The 22,500-nt window shown below is 49.9% G+C and overlaps 3 protein-coding genes across 3 annotated transcripts in view; 1 reads left to right on the top strand and 2 right to left on the bottom strand.

Moving 5' to 3' along the window:
• The window catches only part of LOC123757830 (uncharacterized), a 160,063-nt gene that overhangs the window by 33,550 nt on the left and 104,013 nt on the right, over window positions 1–22,500 (bottom strand). The window contains exon 2 of the mRNA XM_069338635.1: window positions 1,342–1,532. The gene's annotated coding sequence lies outside the window, so the exon portion shown is untranslated. The remainder of the gene's footprint in view (window positions 1–1,341; window positions 1,533–22,500) is intronic.
• Window positions 5,522–9,078, top strand: LOC138372983 (uncharacterized). The gene is made up of 2 exons (XM_069339024.1): window positions 5,522–5,600; window positions 8,330–9,078. The coding sequence occupies exons 1-2, from the start codon at window positions 5,522–5,524 to the stop codon at window positions 9,076–9,078; spliced, it is 828 nt and encodes a 275-aa protein (XP_069195125.1).
• Window positions 21,706–22,500, bottom strand: part of LOC138372982 (collagen alpha-1(XXI) chain-like) — a 1,023-nt gene continuing 228 nt past the window's right edge. The window contains exon 1 of the mRNA XM_069339023.1: window positions 21,706–22,500. This exon is cut by the window's right edge and continues 228 nt beyond it. Coding sequence (XP_069195124.1) covers window positions 21,706–22,500 — 795 coding nt within the window.

Raw genomic sequence — 22,500 nt, 5'->3', positions numbered from 1 at the left:
CCCCTGTCCTGGGGAGTATGTGTAAGAGGTCAGGAGTTTGACCTCACCGGCCATTAGTTATAACTCGTGTCAAAACAACTTTTAATGGAAAATTCATATAGGATGCTGTTTCACCTCACATTAACGAGATAGATAAGAGTTTGACAAGTCATTAGTTATGAGATAGTTTGGGATAATTCTCAGCCACTTGTAATTGCGAAAAAAACACCAGCTGGGGCAGTTTTGGGTATATATACCTCGGCGTATGGAGGATAGAACACCGCTCTTGTGCCAGGTAAGTCCACTACGGGCTCACCATAGCCCGTGCTACTTGGAACTTATTCAGAGTAGCTGAATCTATAACAACAACAACAACGGAGGATAGAATTTAGAGTGCCTTGGGAGTGAAGGACTGGGGCCAGACCGGGTTGAGAGTCGGTGAATCTCCAGCAGGATAAGAGGCCGTAGTCCAAGATAACGTCTGTTATCTCTGATGTATTGTCCATGTCAAAATTACTTACCATTTTGCCAGTGTAGGATAGTGAGTAGCACAGGGAATTTTGGTGAATATCATACTTTCGATTAAATAAAATAGTTAAATTTTAATCTTTATGTGTCTCATGTTTCCCCTTTGTCATCGCCAATGTCAAGGACGTTGGACCTTCTTGTAGAAACATCCAAAATTCTCCAATATTAAATAGTTTAACAACTGTCAGTAAATGATTACATCAAAAGAAGAAATGTCTCAGTAATAATTAAAGTAACAAGGCACGGTGCCCCGCCCCCTATGAACTACTGGTGATCCCGTAATTAGTCATTATCAATACTCTTGTGGTGGCAGCCGGGGTTTCTTAGTTGACTTGAGACTGAACGTATCCTTGACCGTACCATTGGCTCTGTGAGAGACCAGTAGGACCAGGTTACACTCTACTGTAAACATTGTCAATCTCATTACATTCTTTTTACATATTGTAAACATACATGTATTGTTTACATATTGTAAACATGTATTGTATTGTTTATGTAAACATGTATTGTTTACATATTGTAAACATTCTCAATCGACTTGAGAATGGTCCAGGACGGACCGAAACGTCGTCGTCCCTTCAATTTCTAGTGTGTGGTCTGGTCAACCTACTGTAAACATTGTTTACACTGTTTAACGGAATATACTTAAGAGCACCAGTGGGTAAACCTACAGTGGTACAGTGGTGTCTGGCAAGGGTTACAATGGTAATCAGCCGTTACAACGTCAACACACCCATCTAGGTCATTCACACCATATATAGCCGTCTCCACCATCTTCATATATATCACTATATATCCCCATGTACACTACCTTAACTTTAGCTACACACTTACCTGCCAGGGAAGGATCTTCACCACTTCGGGGAATAATTTCCATTACGAGTACTTTATCTGGACGGTGTAAGTGCTCTCTCTTATATATAGTGTCCTTATCAGAGGTGGTGTTGTCTCCACAATGTGCGTCTTATCTCAACAACATAGGTCGGAACTCCGTTAATTGCCTTGTTAGGCCGTCAGAAACACGCCTGGAAACGGTTGGAGGGGGGGGGGGGGGGAGAACGAGGCTTAGTAGTTTCTGAATCACATCAAAACATGAAACATCATGTAAGTTCTGACTTCACTAAATATAAACAAATCCACAAGGGCAGTGACGAGGATTCGAACCTGCGTCTGGTTCACTAAATATATTTTTCCACCACACTCAGACCTGCCGTCAGTAAGCAGGCCCTAGACAGTTACGCAGGTCCGATATGTCACTTATAAATCCCATTTAAAAAATAGAATCTATTATAATAAGTGAAAAATGTTATGTCATCAACAAATGTCCAATTTTCCCAACTACAGTAATGTTTTCGAAATATCTATTTACTACAAAAGTCCTATATAATAATTAAATCTGCTGTGCAAAATTGTTATCTTTGCTACAAATGTCAGTCTTGAAAGCATATCATAAGAGGCCTGACAGTTCTCTAACATCATTGTTTATTAAATCAATTAACTGTATATGTGTCCCTGCAGCATGGAGGGTTGCTAACGTTGTGCAACTTAAGAATGCAGACATATCTCACACCACTATAAGGTTAATATAAACCTTATATTCTATAATATTATATTAATATGTATACTATATATATTATATTAATATGACTATATATACTATATATATATAATATACTATATATTATATTAATATGAATACTATAAGGTCAGAAGCTACGTGAAGTTGCATGAACACACAATTTGCAATCCCACTGAAAAAAACTATTCAGGGATTGCATGGGTTACTAAAGTATCATCACCATTTACTCTCCTGTTCAAATGCCTTTGAACAGAGGAAAGTGACGACGATCACGAGAGTTTATACTGATGTTAAAATATTTTCGACACTTCCGCTATTTGTTCAAATCTGCAGCTTTATACTGAATCTTATAAGTGTGTGTGTACTCACCAAGCTGTACTCACCTAGTTTAGCTTGTGGGGGTTGAGCTTTGGCTCTTTGAATATTGAGAGGCGGGACCAATCAACCGATGTACAGATTCCCGAGCCTATTGGGCTCCTATCTACATTTGAAGCTGTGTATGGAGTCAGCCTCCACCACATCACTTCCTAATACATTCCGTTTGTTAACTACTCTGACACTAAAAAGTTCTTTCTCATGTCTCTGTGGCTCATTTGGGTACTCAACTTCAACCTGTGTCCCCTACTGTGTGTGCTCCTCGTGTTAAATAAATTGACCTTATCTATCCGATCAACTGCTCTGATACTCTTGTATATAGTGATCATGTCTTCCTTAACTCTTCTGTCTTCCAGCGACGCGAGGTTTAGTTCCCGTACCTCTCCTCGTAGCTCATACCCCTCAGCTCGGATACTAGTCTGGTGGCAAACCTTAGAACTTTCTTCAATTTAGTCTTGAGCTTGACGAGATATGGACTCCATGCTGGAGCTGCAAACTCTGGGATTGGTCTGACATATACCCATTTATCCTTATCTACCCCTATCAATTCCTCTGATAATTGATAGGAGAGAGAGAGTGTGAGAGTGTGAGAGAGTGAGTGAGAGTATGAGAGTGTGTGTGTACGAGTGTGTGTGTGTACGAGTGCGTGTGTGTGTGTGTACGAGTGTGTGTGTGTGTACGAGTGTGTGTGTGTACGAGTGTGTGTGTGTACGAGTGTGTGTGTGTGTGTGTGTACGAGTGTGTGTGTGTACGAGTGTGTGTGTGTGTGTGTGTACGAGTGTGTGTGTGTGTGTGTGTACGAGTGTGTGTGTGTGTGTGTGTGTGTGTGTGTGTGTGTGTGTGTCATTTATTAATTTATCTCCAAGTGACTGCCAGTTGCCACTTTCTCCAGGTGACCTGGATACTGTGCCAGCCATGACCTGGTATGCCCACAAGGTAACAAAGTACATAAACATCATTAAGTTAAGATTGCCAAGTTTGTGGGTCCTCGCGTCCCTGCCGGGTGCCTCGACGCTCAACCTGCAGCCTGACGGTGGCACTCCCCCGTGGAGGGGGTCCTTGCCCCCCCTCAGGACCGAGGACTCCCCCCAGGACCGAGGACCCCCCCCCCCCCCCGATAGGACCGTCGAGGCAGGAGGAAGCTGCAAGAGGAAGCATCTATTACACCTCCACTTCACTTTCATCCAGACTCGGTGGCGCCAACACTAACATTACATTAATATAAAGTTTGCATTCGTCCCCTGTGCACCACAGGGGTCCGCAGGGGTCCGCAGGGGTCCACAGGGGTCCACAGGGGTCCACAGGGGTCCACAGGGGGTCCGCAGAGGTCCACAGGGGTCCGCACGACTATATAGGATCACGAAAGGGTCCACAGGAGTGACTGGATTCAAATCACATTGTTCACGAAACAGTTCGGCAATGGATTTTAAAACCCTAACCTAGCCCGAGCCTAAAACAGCCTAACCTAAAGGGAAAATAACTTGCCTTAAAGCTTAGTCATATAAGGTCTTTGTGTACAATTTGGCAGCACCGGGGGGCGCCTGGGGAAGGATGGTAGCAACACTGTGGGTCGCTGGGGCTGTGACCTCGGGGGGCGACAAACACCCTGATTTGTTTTTATTAACTCGAATCATTTCCTAGACTCCCGGGCACAGTGGGTCACACGTTGTTGACGTAACGAGGAAGCAACGTTGATAACGGCGTCCCTACGCTCTGTAAACGTATAACCTGGGCATAACCACTGAGTGGGCATGCCCGGGTATGTGTACAATGTACAAGAACAGTGCCAATTTGACGTCGAATCAACGACACACTGATATTGTGGCCACTGTATCACCCAAACTAAGTCTCACCCTTGCCCCGCCACCAGCAGTATAGTGGGTGCACATACGAGGGTTGGCTGGGGTTGGCGGGGGGAGGCGGGGGTTGGCGGGGGTTGGCGGGGGTGGTGAAGTAGGTCAAGACCGAGCGATATATGTACGTTGCTTCCCTCACGTCCTCATGCTCCTTCAGCCCACAGTACTGACTCACCACTCACCTGCACCCTCACTCACTCTCACCCTCCATCACTACCACCCGCCCCCTCCCCCCATACAAACACTCCGGAACTTGTTTAAGGAATCGTTCACGATCTTGTATACCATTTATGTCAGACCAATCCTGGAATATGCAGCTCCAGCCTGGAGTCCATACCTATTTAAACACAAAACAAAGTTAAAAAAGATTCAGAGGTATGCCACCAGACTAGTCCGGAAAGGCGGACCCAAAGAGCCAGAGCTCAACCCCCGCAAGCACAACTAGGTACTCACCTAGTTGTGCTTGCGGGGTTTGAGCTCTGGCTCTTTGGGTCCGCCTCTCAACCGTCAATCAACTGAATTTTTTTTAGTACAAGTGAGTACATCTCTCCCTGCACCTCAAACATCTCCCCCCCCCCCTCACACAACCAACTCTTGCCTCCAGCAATCGCTAGCACCTCCCCCCCCCCCACTTCCCTAGACCTGGTGCGTTTCCAGCGTACTCAGCACTTCACGGCGAGATGTGACATCAGCTCTGGAACAAGTGGGTAATTACCACGTGTGCGCCTCCACCACGTGTGTGTGTGTGTGTGTGTGTGTGTGTGTGTACAGCCCAGCCTCCTCAAATGAAAGTACTAATAGTAACCAAGTGGTCGCGAGTACCAATATGTCGTGATGGACCACCAGAAAGTTGACTTTTGTATTACTTAATTTAGACGAACCGGAAAAGGTTTTGTATTTATGTTGCTAATAAAACCTAAGCTAACCATCCTAGGCCTAACACACGGTACATACATGTGCTACACTAGGCCTAGCAATATTTGAGCTTGGTTTTAACTTAACTTTCTCGGACTTTTTAAAACAAAAATAGTACAAAAACTGACTTTTACTGGGTGCCTCTGTAACCATTTCCACCACCGCCCAAGGGATGGGTATGGGGTGAATAGTAAAGAAAGAATCAGCATGGGGCCCTGGTGAGGGTGAGGTGGGAGGGGGATGAGGGAAGGAGGGAAGGGGGAGCTGACACAAACACCCCGAAGCCCCGATGACCTCAGCGCCGGGTCGCTGCAGCAGGTGGCGCAAGGAACTCGTTTTAAGGACACGTGGACCCGAGCAAGGTGAAGGTGGGTGTAGCAGAGTCACACATGCCAGGTGAGGGGCTGCAAGGGCCTCTAGTGAGAAAGTGTGTTACGGCCAGCTTGGGCCAGTAGCTGTGTTCTTTTTGTTAACGTGTCTTATAACCTCTTCTTCTTGATCCTACCCAGAGTCGATGGTAAACTTTCAAGAACTGGCTGTGGCAAGTAGTAGTGCAAAGAATAAAGGGGATAAACAATATGCAATTACACCTTCACCAATATATATATATATATATATATATATATATATATATATATATATATATATATATATATATATATATATCTTTAAGTATTACTACACATATTTACACTTTGTCGCCTTCACTCAGGACACTCAATAGATCGGCAGTATTTATCAAATCCCGGCAAATCCACTATGTCCAGGTACAAGTCGTCCACACTCAATGGCAATCACCGGCGAGTTCACCTTCCTCAACATGGGCCAGTCCACACTCACCTTATCATCATAATGTCCCATTACCCAACATCTGCTCTCCAGAAACACACTGGCAGAGGAGCTTTAGCAACACGCTGCCAGGAGTCTCAAATAATCACGTACAAGGGTAGCTAACACCCCAGCAGAAGTTTCTAGCAACACACTAGCAGCACTTCTCAACAGACGAACACTACTGTCGTCTCGTAACTCTTTTTGGCCAATTCCCGGGTACGTCTGTCCATACAACACTACATAAATCCAACCGCTAACACACTGCTACTACCGACGACGGCCACTTTGTCCTCTCACAGGACCAACTCAACAGTTCTGGACTGCCCAAGGTGACCTGCCCTCCTCAGCACAATGGCCTCCTCACGTCACTTCTGTGAACATAAACGTCATTAGCTAGACAAACAGTATACTGAGTGGCCTTAAGATAACACCCTTCCACCGGGGAACTGAAATTATAATTGCTTGCACAATCTGGATGGCGTTGATATCGTTACATCCCCCCCCCCCCGCCAGAGGTCATCATCATCGACCTCACTGTCTAACTGAGGTATGAAACAGGAGCCTTTCACCGACGCCACACCACCGCCAACAGATGGCGTTGTCTGCGTCTCGCCTAATACTTGGGAGTTGGAGTGCTGGCCCATAGATGGCGCCGAAATCGCCACTCCAGCAACGGTGTCGATACTGTAACAAAGTGCCACACTTGCCAGGTGAGGGCTCCCAGGGTCTCGAGTGAGAGAGTGCTACACATGCCAGGTGAGGGCTCCCAGGGCCTCGAGTGAGGGAGTGCCACACATGCCAGGTGAGGGCTCCCAGGGCCTCGAGTGAGGGAGTGCCACACATGCCAGGTGAGGGCTCCCAGGGCCTCGAGTGAGGGAGTGCCACACATGCCAGGTGAGGGCTCCCAGGGCCTCGAGTGAGGGAGTGCCACACATGCCAGGTGAGGGCTCCCAGGGCCTCGAGTGAGGGAGTGCCACACATGCCAGGTGAGGGCTCCCAGGGCCTCGTGTGAGGGAGTGCCACACATGCCAGGTGAGGGCTCCCAGGGCCTCGAGTGAGGGAGTGCCACACATGCCAGGTGAGGGCTCCCAGGGCCTCGAGTGAGGAAGTGCCACACATGCCAGGTGAGGGCTCCCAGGGCCTCGAGTGAGGGAGTGCCACACATGCCAGGTGAGGGCTCCCAGGGCCTCGAGTGAGAGAGTGCTACACATACCAGGTGAGGGCTCCCAGGGCCTCGAGTGAGAGAGTGCTACACATGCCAGGTGAGGGCTCCCAGGGCCTCGAGTGAGAGAGTGCTACACATGCCAGGTGAGGGCTCCCAGGGCCTCGAGTGAGAGAGTCCTACACATGCCAGGTGAGGGCTCCCAGGGCCTCGAGTGAGAGAGTGCTACACATGCCAGGTGAGGGCTCCCAGGGCCTCGAGTGAGGGAGTGCTACACATGCCAGGTGAGGGCTCCCAGGGCCTCGAGTGAGGGAGTGCCACACATGCCAGGTGAGGGCTCCCAGGGCCTCGAGTGAGAGAGTGCTACACATACCAGGTGAGGGCTCCCAGGGCCTCGAGTGAGAGAGTGCTACACATGCCAGGTGAGGGCTCCCAGGGCCTCGAGTGAGAGAGTGCTACACATGCCAGGTGAGGGCTCCCAGGGCCTCGAGTGAGAGAGTGCCACACATGCCAGGTGAGGGCTCCCAGGGCCTCGAGTGAAAGAGTGCTACACATGCCAGGTGAGGGCTCCCAGGGCCTCGAGTGAGAGAGTGCTACACATGCCAGGTGAGGGCTCCCAGGGCCTCGAGTGAGAGAGTGCTACACATGCCAGGTGAGGGCTCCCAGGGCCTCGAGTGAGGGAGTGCTACACATGCCAGGTGAGGGCTCCCAGGGCCTCGAGTGAGAGAGTGCTACACATGCCAGGTGAGGGCTCCCAGGGCCTCGAGTGAGAGAGTGCCACACATGCCAGGTGAGGGCTCCCAGGGCCTCGAGTGAAAGAGTGCTACACATGCCAGGTGAGGGCTCCCAGGGCCTCGAGTGAGATGCAGGCCAACTTACAGGTTTCCTGTCCCAGAGAGCGGGAATTAAGGAATAAACGACCGCCAAATTAAGCAGGTCGTCCAGAGTCAATTGGATATGTGAAGGCAGATAACAACAAGATGTTGAATCCAATAATAATTCCAAAGACAAAGAGAACACAAGCAAGTCCACAGCAAGAGAATACAAATATATAAAGGGAAACTGTGCAAGAAAAAAAATCACGCGCCAGTGTTGACACACCAGATTGTAATACGAGAACAGAATACAACACAGGAGACACAGCAACACAGGAGACAGCAACACAGGAGACACAGCAACACAACAACACGGGAGACACAGCAACACAGGAGACACAGCAACACAGGAGACACAGCAACACGGGAGACACAGCAACACAGGAGACAGCAACACAGGAGACACAGCAACACAGGAGACACAGCAACACAGGAGACACAGCAACACAGGAGACAGCAACACAGGAGACACAGCAACACAGGAGACACAGCAACACAGGAGACACAGCAACACAGGAGACAGCAACACAGGAGACACAGCAACACAGCAACACGGGAGACACAGCAACACAGGAGACACAGCAACACAGGAGACACAGCAACACAGGAGACACAGCAACACAGGAGACACAGCAACACAGGAGACACAGCAACTCAGGAGACACAGCAACACAGGAGACACAGCAACACAGGAGACACAGCAACACAGGAGACACAGCAACACAGGAGACACAGCAACACAGGAGACACAGCAACACAGGAGACAGCAACACAGGAGACAGCAACACAGGAGACACAGCAACACGGGAGACACAGCAACACAGGAGACACAGCAACACAGGAGACACAGCAACACAGGAGACACAGCAACACAGGAGACACAGCAACACAGGAGACACAGCAACTCAGGAGACACAGCAACACAGGAGACACAGCAACACAGGAGACACAGCAACACAGGAGACAGTATTAAATTAACACAACTGTCAATAAATGATTACATCAAAAGAAGAAATGTCTCAGTAATAATTAAAGTCAACAGGGCACGGTGCCCCCCATGAACCCAACCCGTTCTCGCAAATTTAATAAGTCAATATTGACTTATTAAATATGTGCATAGGTGACATACTTAACATAATAGTTTCCCTTGAAAAGCTTCATAGAAAACACCGACCTTACCTAACCTACTTAGTATGTTAAGATAAGCATCTTATTGCTTCGTAATTACAATTATTACCTAACCTATACCTATAATAGGTTAAGTAACAATTGTAATTACGAAGCTATAAGATGCTTATTTTAACATACTAAGTAGGTTAGGTAAGGTCGGTGTTTTCTATGAAGCTTTTCAAGGGAAACTATTATGTTTAGTATGTCACCTATGCACGCAACTAATAAGTCAATATTGACTTATTAAATTTGCGAGGACGGGTTGATGAACCACTGGTGATCCCGTAATTAGTCATTATCAATACTGTTGTAGTAAGGAATGTAACGGGGCGGAGGCAGCCGCTGTTTCTCAGTTGACTTGAGACTAAACGTGTCCTTGACCGCACCATTGGCTCTGTGAGAGACCAGTAGGACCAGGTTACACTCTACTGTAAACATTGTTTGCACTGTTTAACGAAATATATACTTAAGAGCACCAGTGGGTAAACCTACAGTGGTACAGTGGTGCCAGGTAGGTACCACTGCGCCACGGAGACTGCAGTGGGGAGAGGGGAGACTTAGGGGCAAGTGGACCTTACGAGGTATCATTTCAAGAGGCAATATATCACAGTTAAAATATATTGATAGACTGAAATAAATTGCCAGGATATTGCATAGACGGAGCCCGAGGTACCCCCATGGAGCCCGATAATGGGGAAGGGGGGGGGTGAGGGAGAGTATTACAGAGCCAGGGAGAGGCAGGTGGGAGAGGCAGGTTGAAAAATATTATTGCGTTTTATTAATTTTGTACCGAAGAGTGAGTTTATTGGGTATGGAGTCTACCTCTACCACTCCACAATCCGTGTGGAGTCTACCTCTACCACTCCACAATCCGTGTGGAGTCTACCTCTACCACCTACCTACCGTGTGGAGTGTGGTAGAAGTAGCCACTTCTCTCCCTAGATCATTCAATAACCAAACAATTAAGGTGTATAATACACCTGTGGCTCACTGGGTACTTAATTCTCATCAACTTTCTGTCGTTCGTGTCCCTCCCGTGACACGGAGCATGACCTTGTAAGTCTTATCGATTCTCGAGGACTTTGTACGGCGTGATCATGTCTCCCTTCTTTCTATTCACTTTCTGGGGTCTGTATGGTGGCATACTATACTGTCTTTGTAGCTCATGCCTCTTATAATGGAATGAGAATTTACGTGAATGCTCCCTTGGGACACCGTCTCAAGTGGCCTCAATGGTAATAAGGAATCTTGTGAATTCCATATTCTTGAGAATTGTTTCCTTTCAACTACTGCACTGTCTGTGTCGCGAAAGTCCACTACGGGGCTCACCATAGCCCGTGCTACTTGCAACTTTTTGTTCCGCGTAGCTGAAGTTTTAACAACATACTGTTAGAGGAGCATAATTTAAGTGGCATAACTGGCCAACCCCTCACAGTGTTCAAGTAGGAACTTGACAAACACCTCCAAATGATACCTGATCAACCAGGCTGTAATTCATACTTCAGGCTGCGAGCAGCCGCGTCCAACAGCCTGGTTGACCAGTCCAGGAACAAGGAGACCTGCTCGAGGACCGGACCGCAGGGGATGCTAAACCCCGAAACCATCACAAGGTAACGTACGGCACTGTCTTAATATTTACGGCTTCGACGGGTAGGCGGTTCAATGAGTACATTACCTTATGAGCGTAAGACTTTAGAATCTGAGGGATTGACTGATTGGTAAGAGTTTGTCTGTCTGGCCGGGCGCAGCTGTTGTCATTTTGTTCCCAGAATCTGGGGAAGGATTGAAGAGTTAGGGAATTCATGGGGATTGTGAGGAGGGGAAAAGCCAGGACCATTATGAACCACAATCACCAGGCACAATCACCAAGCACAATCACCAGGCACAATCACCAAGCACAATCACCAAGCACAATCACCAGGCACAATCACCAAGCACAATCACCAGGCACAATCACCAACCACAATCACCAGGCACAATCGCCAACCGCCACTTGCCGAAGCCATCAGACATCGCAGAACAGACCCAACTGACAGAACAGACATGACAGAACAGACACAACCGGAAGCAGACAGAACAGACACAACCGGAAGCAGACAGAACAGACACAACCGGAAGCAGACATAACAGAACAGCTCCCGCCGGATAGTTAAAGAGTAGCAACACCCCCCGGGTCCCCCCAGAGTCCCCCTGGGTCCCCCCGGGTCCCCCCAGGTCCCCCCGGGTCCCCCCGGGTCCCCCCAGGGTCCCCCAGGGTCCCCCTGGGTCCCCCCCGGGTCCCCCCAGGTCCCCCAAGGGTCCCCCCGGGTCCCCCCAGGGTCCCCCAGGGTCTCATCTCAGCGAGCAAGATAAACGACCCGCCGGCCACCTCCACCGGATGACAGGTCCCTCCCGGCCACTGCACAGACCATCAGACGCTTACTGCAGGGAGGCCAACAACAGGACACAAGGGTACCAGTTAACAGGACACAAGGGTACCAGTTAACAGGACACAGGGGTACCAGTTAACAGGACACAAGGGTACCAGTTAACAGGACACAAGGGTACCAGTTAACAGGACACAGGGGTACCAGTTAACAGGACACAAGGGTACCAGTTAACAGGACACAAGGGTACCAGTTAACAGGACACAAGGGTACCAGTTAACAGGACACAAGGGTACCAGTTAACAGGACACAGGGGTACCAGTTAACAGGACACCAGGTTAACCGTTAACAGTCAACAGGACACACCAGGTGTTCAGTTCTGCCGCAGTGAACGCACAATACGAACTGCCGCAGCTGCGATGAGCACAATTACCAACACAAGCCAAACTCTTAACCTCACCTAGGCTGCCTGATGAACCCTTATCGTGAGAACAATGCTCTTTTATTTATTTCACTACATGAAGACGTATATTCCTCCGAAGGCCAAAAATTGTCGTACTAGAAAATGGTAGCAGCTCGCGAAATTGACGTACTGTGTTGACCAGACCACACACTAGAATTTGAAGGGACGACGACGTTTCGGTCCGTCCTGGACCATTCTCAAGTCGATTCTTGACGTACTGTCCCGTTTTCTGGTTTGGGTCCTCAGAAAGATTAGGATTAGGGCACTTTAGTACGATAGTTCCTTGACGATGGGACATCTTAGGAGTATGGGCTGGATTGTCAGGGCTGGACACCACAACACCTGTCCGGACAGATGGTGGAGGTAGAGAGGAGGGGGGGAGGGTTCCAGCTATGGTGGAGGTGTAGAGGCGGGCCCAGGAGCTGAGGGAAGGAGGGGGGGGGGGGGGGGGCGGGGGGTGAAGAAGCAAGCAGTCTCCAGGTGGCGCCAGGGCGGTATATCCACCTCTCCCTGTATTCCTACGTGTCAAGCGTCACGTTGATGTGGTCACTGTGAGTCACTCACACCATCTGGTGGTCACTGTGAGTCACTCACACCATCTGGTGGTCACTGTGAGTCACTCACACCATCTGGCGGTCACTGTGAGTCACTCACACCATCTGGCGGTCACTGTGAGTCACTCACACCATCTGGTGGTCACTGTGAGTCACTCACACCATCTGGCGGTCACTGTGAGTCACTCACACCATCTGGCGGTCACTGTGAGTCACTCACACTATCTGGTGGTCACTGTGAGTCACTCACACCATCTGGCGGTCACTGTGAGTCACTCACACCGTCTGGCGGTCACTGTGAGTCACTCACACCATCTGGTGGTCACTGTGAGTCACTCACACCATCTGGCGGTCACTGTGAGTCACTCACACCATCTGGCGGTCACTGTGAGTCACTCACACCATCTGGCGGTCACTGTGAGTCACTCACACTATCTGGTGGTCACTGTGAGTCACTTACACCATCTGGCGGTCACTGTGAGTCACTCACACCATCTGGCGGTCACTGTGAGTCACTCACACCATCTGGTGGTCACTGTGAGTCACTTACACCATCTGGTGGTCACTGTGAGTCACTTACACCATCTGGTGGTCACTGTGAGTCACTCACACCGTCTGGCGGTCACTGTGAGTCACTTACACCATCTGGTGGTCACTGTGAGTCACTCACACCATCTGGCGGTCACTGTGAGTCACTTACACCATCTGGTGGTCACTGTGAGTCACTCACACCATCTGGCGGTCACTGTGAGTCACTCACACCATCTGGCGGTCACTGTGAGTCACTCACACCATCTGGTGGTCACTGTGAGTCACTCACACCATCTGGGGGTCACTGTGAGTCACTCACACCATCTGGTGGTCACTGTGAGTCACTCACACCATCTGGCCGTCACTGTGAGTCACTCACACCGTCTGGGGGTCACTGTGAGTCACTCACACCATCTGGTGGTCACTGTGAGTCACTCACACCATCTGGCCGTCACTGTGAGTCACTCACACCGTCACTCATTGCTCCATAAACATTCCTCATACAGTTAACTAACCTCACACTGATTGGTGTTGATACCGTTGCTTGCCAAGTGTTCTTAGTGGGGTCTATTTTGTTTTGATATTCTGAAACAAACAGCATTTCCTAGAGCACCTGTGGGTCTCTGAACCACAGGTGCATGTGTGATTTGTATTTTATTGCGAGTTTATTGGGCAGCGTCGCCAGCTCGTCCTGTCGGTGAACACACCGGCCCAGCAGCCTGTTCAACACCTCACTGTTCAACACCTCACCTCACAAGAAAACCCACTGGGTTGTTCATCCTGTCATTTGTAGAGAACATATGTGTAAAGTCGTCCACCAGGTAGCGTCTATAATACAGGACACACATTATATGTGTGGACCCCAAACCTTTCCGATGAGCGGTAGTGGACCCCAAACCCCTCCTATGAGCGGTAGTGGACCCCAAACCCCTTCTGTGAGCGGTAGTGGACCCCAAACCTCTTCTATGAGCGGTAGTGGACCCCAAACCCCTCCTGTGAGTGGTAGTGGACCCCAGACCCCTCGAGTAAGCGGTAGTGGAGAGGGTTTGGGGTCCACAACTGCCTGTCAACTGTCAATCAACTGGTGTACAGGTTCCTGAGCCTACTGGGCTCTATCATATCTACATTTAAAACTGTGTATGGAGTCCAGCCTCCACCACAACACTGCCTAATGCATTCCATTTGTTAACTACTGTGACACTAAAATAGTTCTTTCTAATATCTCTGTGGCTCTGTCTCTCATTTGGGTGCTAAGTTTCCACCTGTCCCTTTGTTCGTGTTCCACCAGTGCTAAATAGTTTGTCTTTGTCCACCCTGTCAATTCCACTGAGAATTTTGTAGGTGGTTATCATGTCTCCCCTTACTCTTCTGTCTTCTAGGGACGTGAGGTTCAGCTCCCTTAGCCTTTCTTCGTAGCTCATACCTCTCAATTCTGGGACTAATCTGGTGGCATACCTCTGAATCTTCTCTAACTTTGTCTTGTGTTTAACTAGGTATGGATTCCAAGCTCGAGCTGCATACTGCAGGATTGGTCTGACATCAGTGGTACAGAAGGTCGTGAACGATTCCTTACACAAGACGTGAGATCACTGGAGTGTTTCACCCGAAGGTCAGACACATATATGAATAAATATGGGGAGATAAGAATGGGAACTGCGGTTGACTGAAGGTGAACTGGGGAGACGTCTTGTCTGTAATGAGGACGTGTATGAGACCCCTGACTCGTCATGAGGTGTGAGGAAGGAGAGGTGAGGGATGAGGCACGCCTGGGATGGTGTGTGGACGCTGCTGTCATGGAGGAGGTGTATTATATTTCACTGTGTTGTAACACATGTATGAGCCGGGTATTAGGGAGAGGACGTGACCACACCCGGCTGAAGGCGGGAACCCGCCCCGCTAATGTCACCTTCAAAATCAGTTGTAATTGTGATGGTGGTACTTTGGGTGTGGGAGGGGTTAGGTGGGGGCAGGGGTTAGGTTGGGGAAGGGGTTCTTTGGGGGTGAGGTGAGCGTTGTGAGGCATGAGTAGTGTCACGTAGGCCGACCCACCCACCCACCATCTCTTCCAGTAGGGCTCTTTCGGCCCGCCTCTCAACTGTCAATCAATCTGCTAATTTTTTTCCACACACACACCCAGGAAGCAGCCCGTAACAGCTGTCTAACTCCCAAGTACCTGTTTACTGTTAGGTGAACAGGGCATCAAGGTGAAAGAAACTCTGCCCATTAGTTTCCGCCATCGCCGGGGATCGATCCCCGGACCCTAGGATTACGAATCCCAAGCGCTGTCCACTCAGCCAAACGAGAGGCCTGTGTGTATGTGAACAAGAGAGGCGTGGCTAGGAGAGGGGGCGTGGCTAGAAGAGGAGGCGTGGCTAGGAGAGGGGGCGTGGCTAGGAGAGGAGGCGTGGTCAAACGAGGCGTTGCTAGTTGGAGGGGACAAAACTCCGTTGTTATGGAAGTGACGTGTTAGTCCACAAACACAAACAGCGAGACGTGGCACCACCGCTTCCGGGCGTAAACAAACTGGTCATTGAGACTCATTTAGGGAATGATTATATGAGAGTGCCTGTGGTCGCACCTGCTCAACCATAGTTAATGTCCGCCCAGAGTAACTGTTCCAGTCTTGTAGCTCATGTGAGTGTGGCCTGGAGGTGAGCACAACTGACATGCTGGAAATGAGTTGTGCATGAGAGACGAGACGAGACGAGTCTCGGACTTGATCCTCAAGCAACGACTCACAGGAAACAGGAACGCGATCGTTAACCCTCGTCACACCTGGCAGGTCCACATGCTCATCACGCTCCAGCACCTGGCAGCTCCACACACCCTCTTCACGCTCCAGCACCTGGCAGCTCCACATGCTCATCATGCTCCAGCACCTGGCAGCTCCACATGCTCATCATGCTCCAGCACCTGGCAGCTCCACATGCTCATCATGCTCCAGCACCTGGCAGCTCCACATGCTCATCATGCTCCAGCACCTGGCAGCTCCACATGCTCATCATGCTCCAGCACCTGGCAGCTCCACATGCTCATCATGCTCCAGCACCTGGCAGCTCCACATGCTCATCATGCTCCAGCACCTGGCAGCTCCACATGCTCATCATGCTCCAGCACCTGGCAGCTCCACATGCTCATCATGCTCCAGCACCTGGCAGCTCCACACGCTCAGTGAGCGTCCTTAGTGTGAAAATATCAGTACTGAGCCGCTAATAATATTAACGTTTACTTTATTTCAAGTTATTACAGAGATGCGTCTGTGAGAAAATCCCTGGAACAGACGGGGAAATCGAACCCCTGTCCTGTGTCATCCCAGACTCGTGTCCTAACCCCTGGACCACGACATGCTTCAGGCATATGTATATATGTTTATAAGCAGCCACAGAACAAGAGAGAGACATGATAAACAGAGATACGCTTATGAATGCGTAAGTAATGCAGGAATGAGGCGTATTCAGGAGGCTACGTGACTGACGGCGCGAATACGAGCGTATTTACTTTTTTTACCCTCACAGTTTGCCACGGAAGAAAAAAAATATTAAGAAGCATTTGGTGGATAGTGAGGATGGCTGAAGGCCGCCTTGACCTTGGCCGAACAGAGACCAGCGCCGAAGAAGCTTTGGTCAAGTTGACAGGTGGTAAACATGTATATTGTCTTGAGACTGTCACCAACTCTCTGGGATGACGCGTGGGCTTAGTACAGACTACAGGCGTTGCTTCTGGCAGACGCTGTGGTTTACCTGTGGTTTACCTGAGGTTTACATTTTGCCTGTTTTGAGAGTTTTTTTTTACTCCAGCAACCTAGCGGGTGTCATTTAGGTGGTGGGGGAGGGGAGTGGGGGGATGACTTGACCAGAAAAGATGTTGCAACAGCAGGAGGCAGCGGCCAGCAGACCCACACATCAATGACCACCGGGCTAAGGCAGGGAACTTCCTGCAGGAACCTGTCTAAATACGTCTTGAAAATGTCACCTTTTGTCCCGGCAATATTTCACACACTTGAAGAAGGTTGAAAAGCCACGAGCCTCTGGTGTTGGTACAGTGTTCTGTGCCTGTGTTCACGACACCCCGTGATCATCCAGTGTTGGTACAGTGTTCTGTGCCAGTGTTCACGACACCCCGTGATCATCCAGTGTTGGTACAGTGTTCTGTGCCTGTGTTCACGACACCCCGTGATCATCCAGTGTTGGTACAGTGTTCTGTGCCTGTGTTCACGACACCCCGTGATCATCCAGTGTTGGTACAGTGTTCTGTGCCTGTGTTCACGACACCCCGTGATCATCCAGTGTTGGTACAGTGTTCTGTGCCTGTGTTCACGACACCCCGTGATCATCCAGTGTTGGTACAGTGTTCTGTGCCAGTGTTCACGACACCCCGTGATCATCCAGTGTTGGTACAGTGTTCTGTGCCTGTGTTCACGACACCCCGTGATCATCCAGTGTTGGTACAGTGTTCTGTGCCTGTGTTCACGACACCCCGTGATCATCCAGTGTTGGTACAGTGTTCTGTGCCTGTGTTCACGACACCCCGTGATCATCCAGTGTTGGTACAGTGTTCTGTGCCTGTGTTCACGACACCCCGTGATCATCCAGTGTTGGTACAGTGTTCTGTGCCTGTGTTCACGACACCCCGTGATCATCCAGTGTTGGTACAGTGTTCTGTGCCTGTGTTCACGACACCCCGTGATCATCCAGTGTTGGTACAGTGTTCTGTGCCAGTGTTCACGACACCCCGTGATCATCCAGTGTTGGTACAGTGTTCTGTGCCTGTGTTCACGACACCCCGTGATCATCCAGTGTTGGTACAGTGTTCTGTGCTTGTGTTCACGACACCCCGTGATCATCCAGTGTTGGTACAGTGTTCTGTGCCAGTGTTCACGACACCCCGTGATCATCCAGTGTTGGTACAGTGTTCTGTGCCTGTGTTCACGACACCCCGTGATCATCCAGTGTTGGTACAGTGTTCTGTGCCTGTGTTCACGACACCCCGTGATCATCCAGTGTTGGTACAGTGTTCTGTGCCTGTGTTCACGACACCCCGTGATCATCCAGTGTTGGTACAGTGTTCTGTGCCAGTGTTCACGACACCCCGTGATCATCCAGTGTTGGTACAGTGTTCTGTGCCTGTATTCACGACACCCCGTGATCATCCAGTGTTGGTACAGTGTTCTGTGCCAGTGTTCACGACACCCCGTGATCATCCAGTGTTGGTACAGTGTTCTGTGCCTGTGTTCACGACACCCCGTGATCATCCAGTGTCGGTACAGTGTTCTGTGCCTGTGTTCACGACACCACGTGATCATCCAGTGTTGGTACAGTGTTCTGTGCCTGTGTTCACGACACCCCGTGATCATCCAGTGTTGGTACAGTGTTCTGTGCCTGTGTTCACGACACCCCGTGATCATCCAGTGTTGGTACAGTGTTCTGTGCCTGTGTTCACGACACCCCGTGATCATCCAGTGTTGGTACAGTGTTCTGTGCCTGTGTTCACGACACCCCGTGATCATCCAGTGTTGGTACAGTGTTCTGTGCCTGTGTTCACGACACCCCGTGATCATCCAGTGTTGGTACAGTGTTCTGTGCTTGTGTTCACGACACCCCGTGATCATCCAGTGTTGGTACAGTGTTCTGTGCCTGTGTTCACGACACCCCGTGATCATCCAGTGTTGGTACAGTGTTCTGTGCCTGTGTTCACGACACCCCGTGATCATCCAGTGTTGGTACAGTGTTCTGTGCCTGTGTTCACGACACCCCGTGATCATCCAGTGTTGGTACAGTGTTCTGTGCCTGTGTTCACGACACCCCGTGATCATCCAGTGTTGGTACAGTGTTCTGTGCCTGTGTTCACGACACCCCGTGATCATCCAGTGTTGGTACAGTGTTCTGTGCCTGTGTTCACGACACCCCGTGATCATCCAGTGTTGGTACAGTGTTCTGTGCCTGTGTTCACGACACCCCGTGATCATCCAGTGTTGGTACAGTGTTCTGTGCCTGTGTTCACGACACCCCGTGATCATCCAGTGTTGGTACAGTGTTCTGTGCCTGTGTTCACGACACCCCGTGATCATCCAGTGTTGGTACAGTGTTCTGTGCCTGTGTTCACGACACCCTTACACTTCCTACCATATCATTCGCTCCACTAAGTTATTTTATTGTCCGGATCCGGAACCTGACCTTCGAATAGCTCCCATGTGTGGGTGTGTGGGTGTGTGGGGGTGGGGGTGTGTGGGTGTGGGTGTGGGTGTGGGTGTGGGTGTGGGGGTGTGGGTGTGGGGGTGTGGGTGTGGGGGTGTGGGTGTGTGGGTGTGTGGGTGTGGGGGTGTGGGTGTGGTCCATTCGTAACTTTAAAAAACAGGTATGATAGGGAGAGAGGCCAGGAGTCATTGCATTAGACAACCAACGGTTAGAAAAGCGGGGTCCTAGAGCTACAGTTCAATCCTGCACGCACAAATAGGTGAGTACACACACACACACACACACACACACACACACACACACACACACACACACACACACACACACACACACACACACACACACACACACACACAACAGGTTGTGGAAGCAAATACTATTCATACTTTTAAAACTAGGTATGATAGGGAAATGGGACATGAGTCATTGCTGTAAACAACCGATAGCTGGAAAGGCGGGATCCAAGAGTCAATGCTCGATCCTGCAAGCACAAATAGGTGAGTACAAATAGGTGAGTACACACACACACACACACAGTCTATTTCTTTTGTTAGTCTTTGAATACATAGTGACAATGAAGGCCAAAAAAAATGTAACCAGGGGAGAGTGCAAGGCCAGCGTACAGGAGAGGGGGAATACCTGAAGGTCAGAAGATTCCTGGAGGGGGTAGAATGGAGAAGACAACTCGGAGGACACTCAACACAGGGCATGATGGACTACGTCACAAACAAACTCAAAGAAGCTGAAGGGAGATATATACCACCACTAATGCTCCAGAGAAGCAAGACAAGCATATTGGTCAATGGTTCAACAGGCAGTGTCTGGAAGCAAAGGGGCATGAAAGAAATATAGAGAAAATAAAACAGAAGGAAATCACAATGCATGCAAAGAGGCCAGAAATGAGTACACAGACACTAGCAGAGTGGCAAAGAAACAGTATAGAAATGTCATTGCATTAAAGCTAAGTCTCAGCCACAACTGTTCCATATCAGGAGGAAGGTGACTGTGAATGATCAAATTATCAGACTTTAAAAAGGTGAGGGAGGATACAGAAAATGATAAGGAGGTATGTGAGGAACTTAACTAAAGCTTTCAGGAAGTAATCAAGCTGGAGTCTGATTTGCCACTAGAGCTTAGAACCCATTCCGAACAGGCAATTCCACAGGAAAGCCTCACTGAAATAGCAGTGTCACCAGAAGAAGTAAAGAAACAACTGTAGGAACTGGATGTGACAAAAGCTGTGGGAAAAGACAAAATATCGCCTTGGATACTAAAAGAGGCAGCTGAAGCATTGTGCTGCCCACTTGCCATCATATTACCGATATTGAATTCCTCTCTAGGATCGGCAGAACTTCCTGACTGCTGGAAAATGGCTAACGTGGTGCCACTCTACAATAAAGGAGGAGGACAGAAACCGTTAAACTACAGATAGAGACTGATCAGAAGCAGCCTAGTAGAACATTTAGAACAGATACATTTTGCCTCAAGCCACCAACACGGATTTAGTAAAGGAAAATCCTTCTTGACAAACTTAGTGGAGCTCTACAACAAAGTGACGGAAATCAAACATGAGAGAGAAGGATGGGCGGCCTGCATATTCCTCGACTGTCAGCAAGCATTTGATACAGTCCCGCATGAAAGACTCCTACTTGAACTAGAGAAACAGTCTGGTGTATCGGGAAGAGTCTTAAGGTGCCTCAGAGAGTATCTCTCAGGAAGGAAGTAAAGGGTTACAGTGAGAGCAGAAACGTCAAAGTGGAGAGGTTACGAGTGGAGTGCCACGAGGGTCTGTTCTAGGGGCCCATCCTGTTTCTGATATATGTCAACGACTTGACAGATTAAATCGTCTACTTCATATCAGTATTTGCAGATGATGCAAAACTGATGAGACGAGTCAGGACAGAGATTGAGTGCGAGACATTGCAAACGGATTTGGACATACTCCAGAAATGGTCTGAACAAATGGCTGCTAGAGTTTAACCCAGCCTCGTGCAAAGTTATGAGGACTGTAGCAGGAGTGTGAAGGCCAGTGCAGCAATACAGGATAGGGGGAAGACAGATTCTTCAATCAGAAAATAAGAAAGACCTTGGAGTGAACATAACCCCACATCACATGCCAGAAACCTACATTAGCAGAATAACAACAGCTGCCTATGGCAGCCTTGCCAACCTCCTGTAGCCTTCAGAAATCTGGAAAACGTCCGGAAGGCGGCGCTAGGAGCCAAGCTCGACACTGCAGGTACATCTAGGTGAACAAAAACACACGCACACAAAAAAATAACTGTCAACATGTCAAAATTACAAGGCACCTAATCAAACGGTGGATGTTAGATCACGCGCCGAGCCTGACTGCCAATCATCCTGGCATTGAATAGACGCCAAAGTTCCTGGAAGATGAGGCACCACCAGCACATGCTTGGTGAGCCGCCGTGGTCGTCCTTGAGGCCGTGGTCGTCCTTGAGGCCGTGGTCGTCCTTGAGGCCGTGGTCGTCCTTGAGGCCGTGGTCGTCCTTGATGCTGTGGTCGTCCTTGAGGCCGTGGTCGTCCTTGATTCCGTGGTCGTCCTTGAGGCCGTGGTCGTCCTTGAGGCCGTGGTCGTCCTTGAGGCCGTGGTCGTCCTTGAGGCCGTGGTCGTCCTTGATGCCGTGGTCGTCCTTGAGGCCGTGGTCGTCCTTGAGGCCGTGGTCGTCCTTGAGGCCGTGGTCGTCCTTGAGGCCGTGGTCGTCCTTGAGGCCGTGGTCGTCCTTGAGGCCGTGGTCGTCCTTGAGGCCGTGGTCGTCCTTGAGGCCGTGGTCGTCCTTGAGGCCGTGGTCGTCCTTGAGGCCGTGGTCGTCCTTGATGCCGTGGTCGTCCTTGAGGCCGTGGTCGTCCTTGATGCCGTGGTCGTCCTTGAGGCCGTGGTCGTCCTTGAGGCCGTGGTCGTCCTTGATGCCGTGGTCGTCCTTGAGGCCGTGGTCGTCCTTGAGGCCGTGGTCGTCCTTGATGCCGTGGTCGTCCTTGAGGTCGTGGTCGTCCTTGAGGCGGTGGTCGTCCTTGATGCCGTGGTCGTCCTTGAGGCCGTGGTCGTCCTTGAGGCCGTGGTCGTCCTTGATGCCGTGGTCGTCCTTGATGCTGTGGTCGTC

Source organism: Procambarus clarkii, chromosome 40, assembly GCF_040958095.1.
Source record: "Procambarus clarkii isolate CNS0578487 chromosome 40, FALCON_Pclarkii_2.0, whole genome shotgun sequence".
Taxonomy (NCBI): domain Eukaryota; kingdom Metazoa; phylum Arthropoda; class Malacostraca; order Decapoda; family Cambaridae; genus Procambarus; species Procambarus clarkii.
This window is presented reverse-complemented; position numbering and strand designations above follow the sequence as displayed.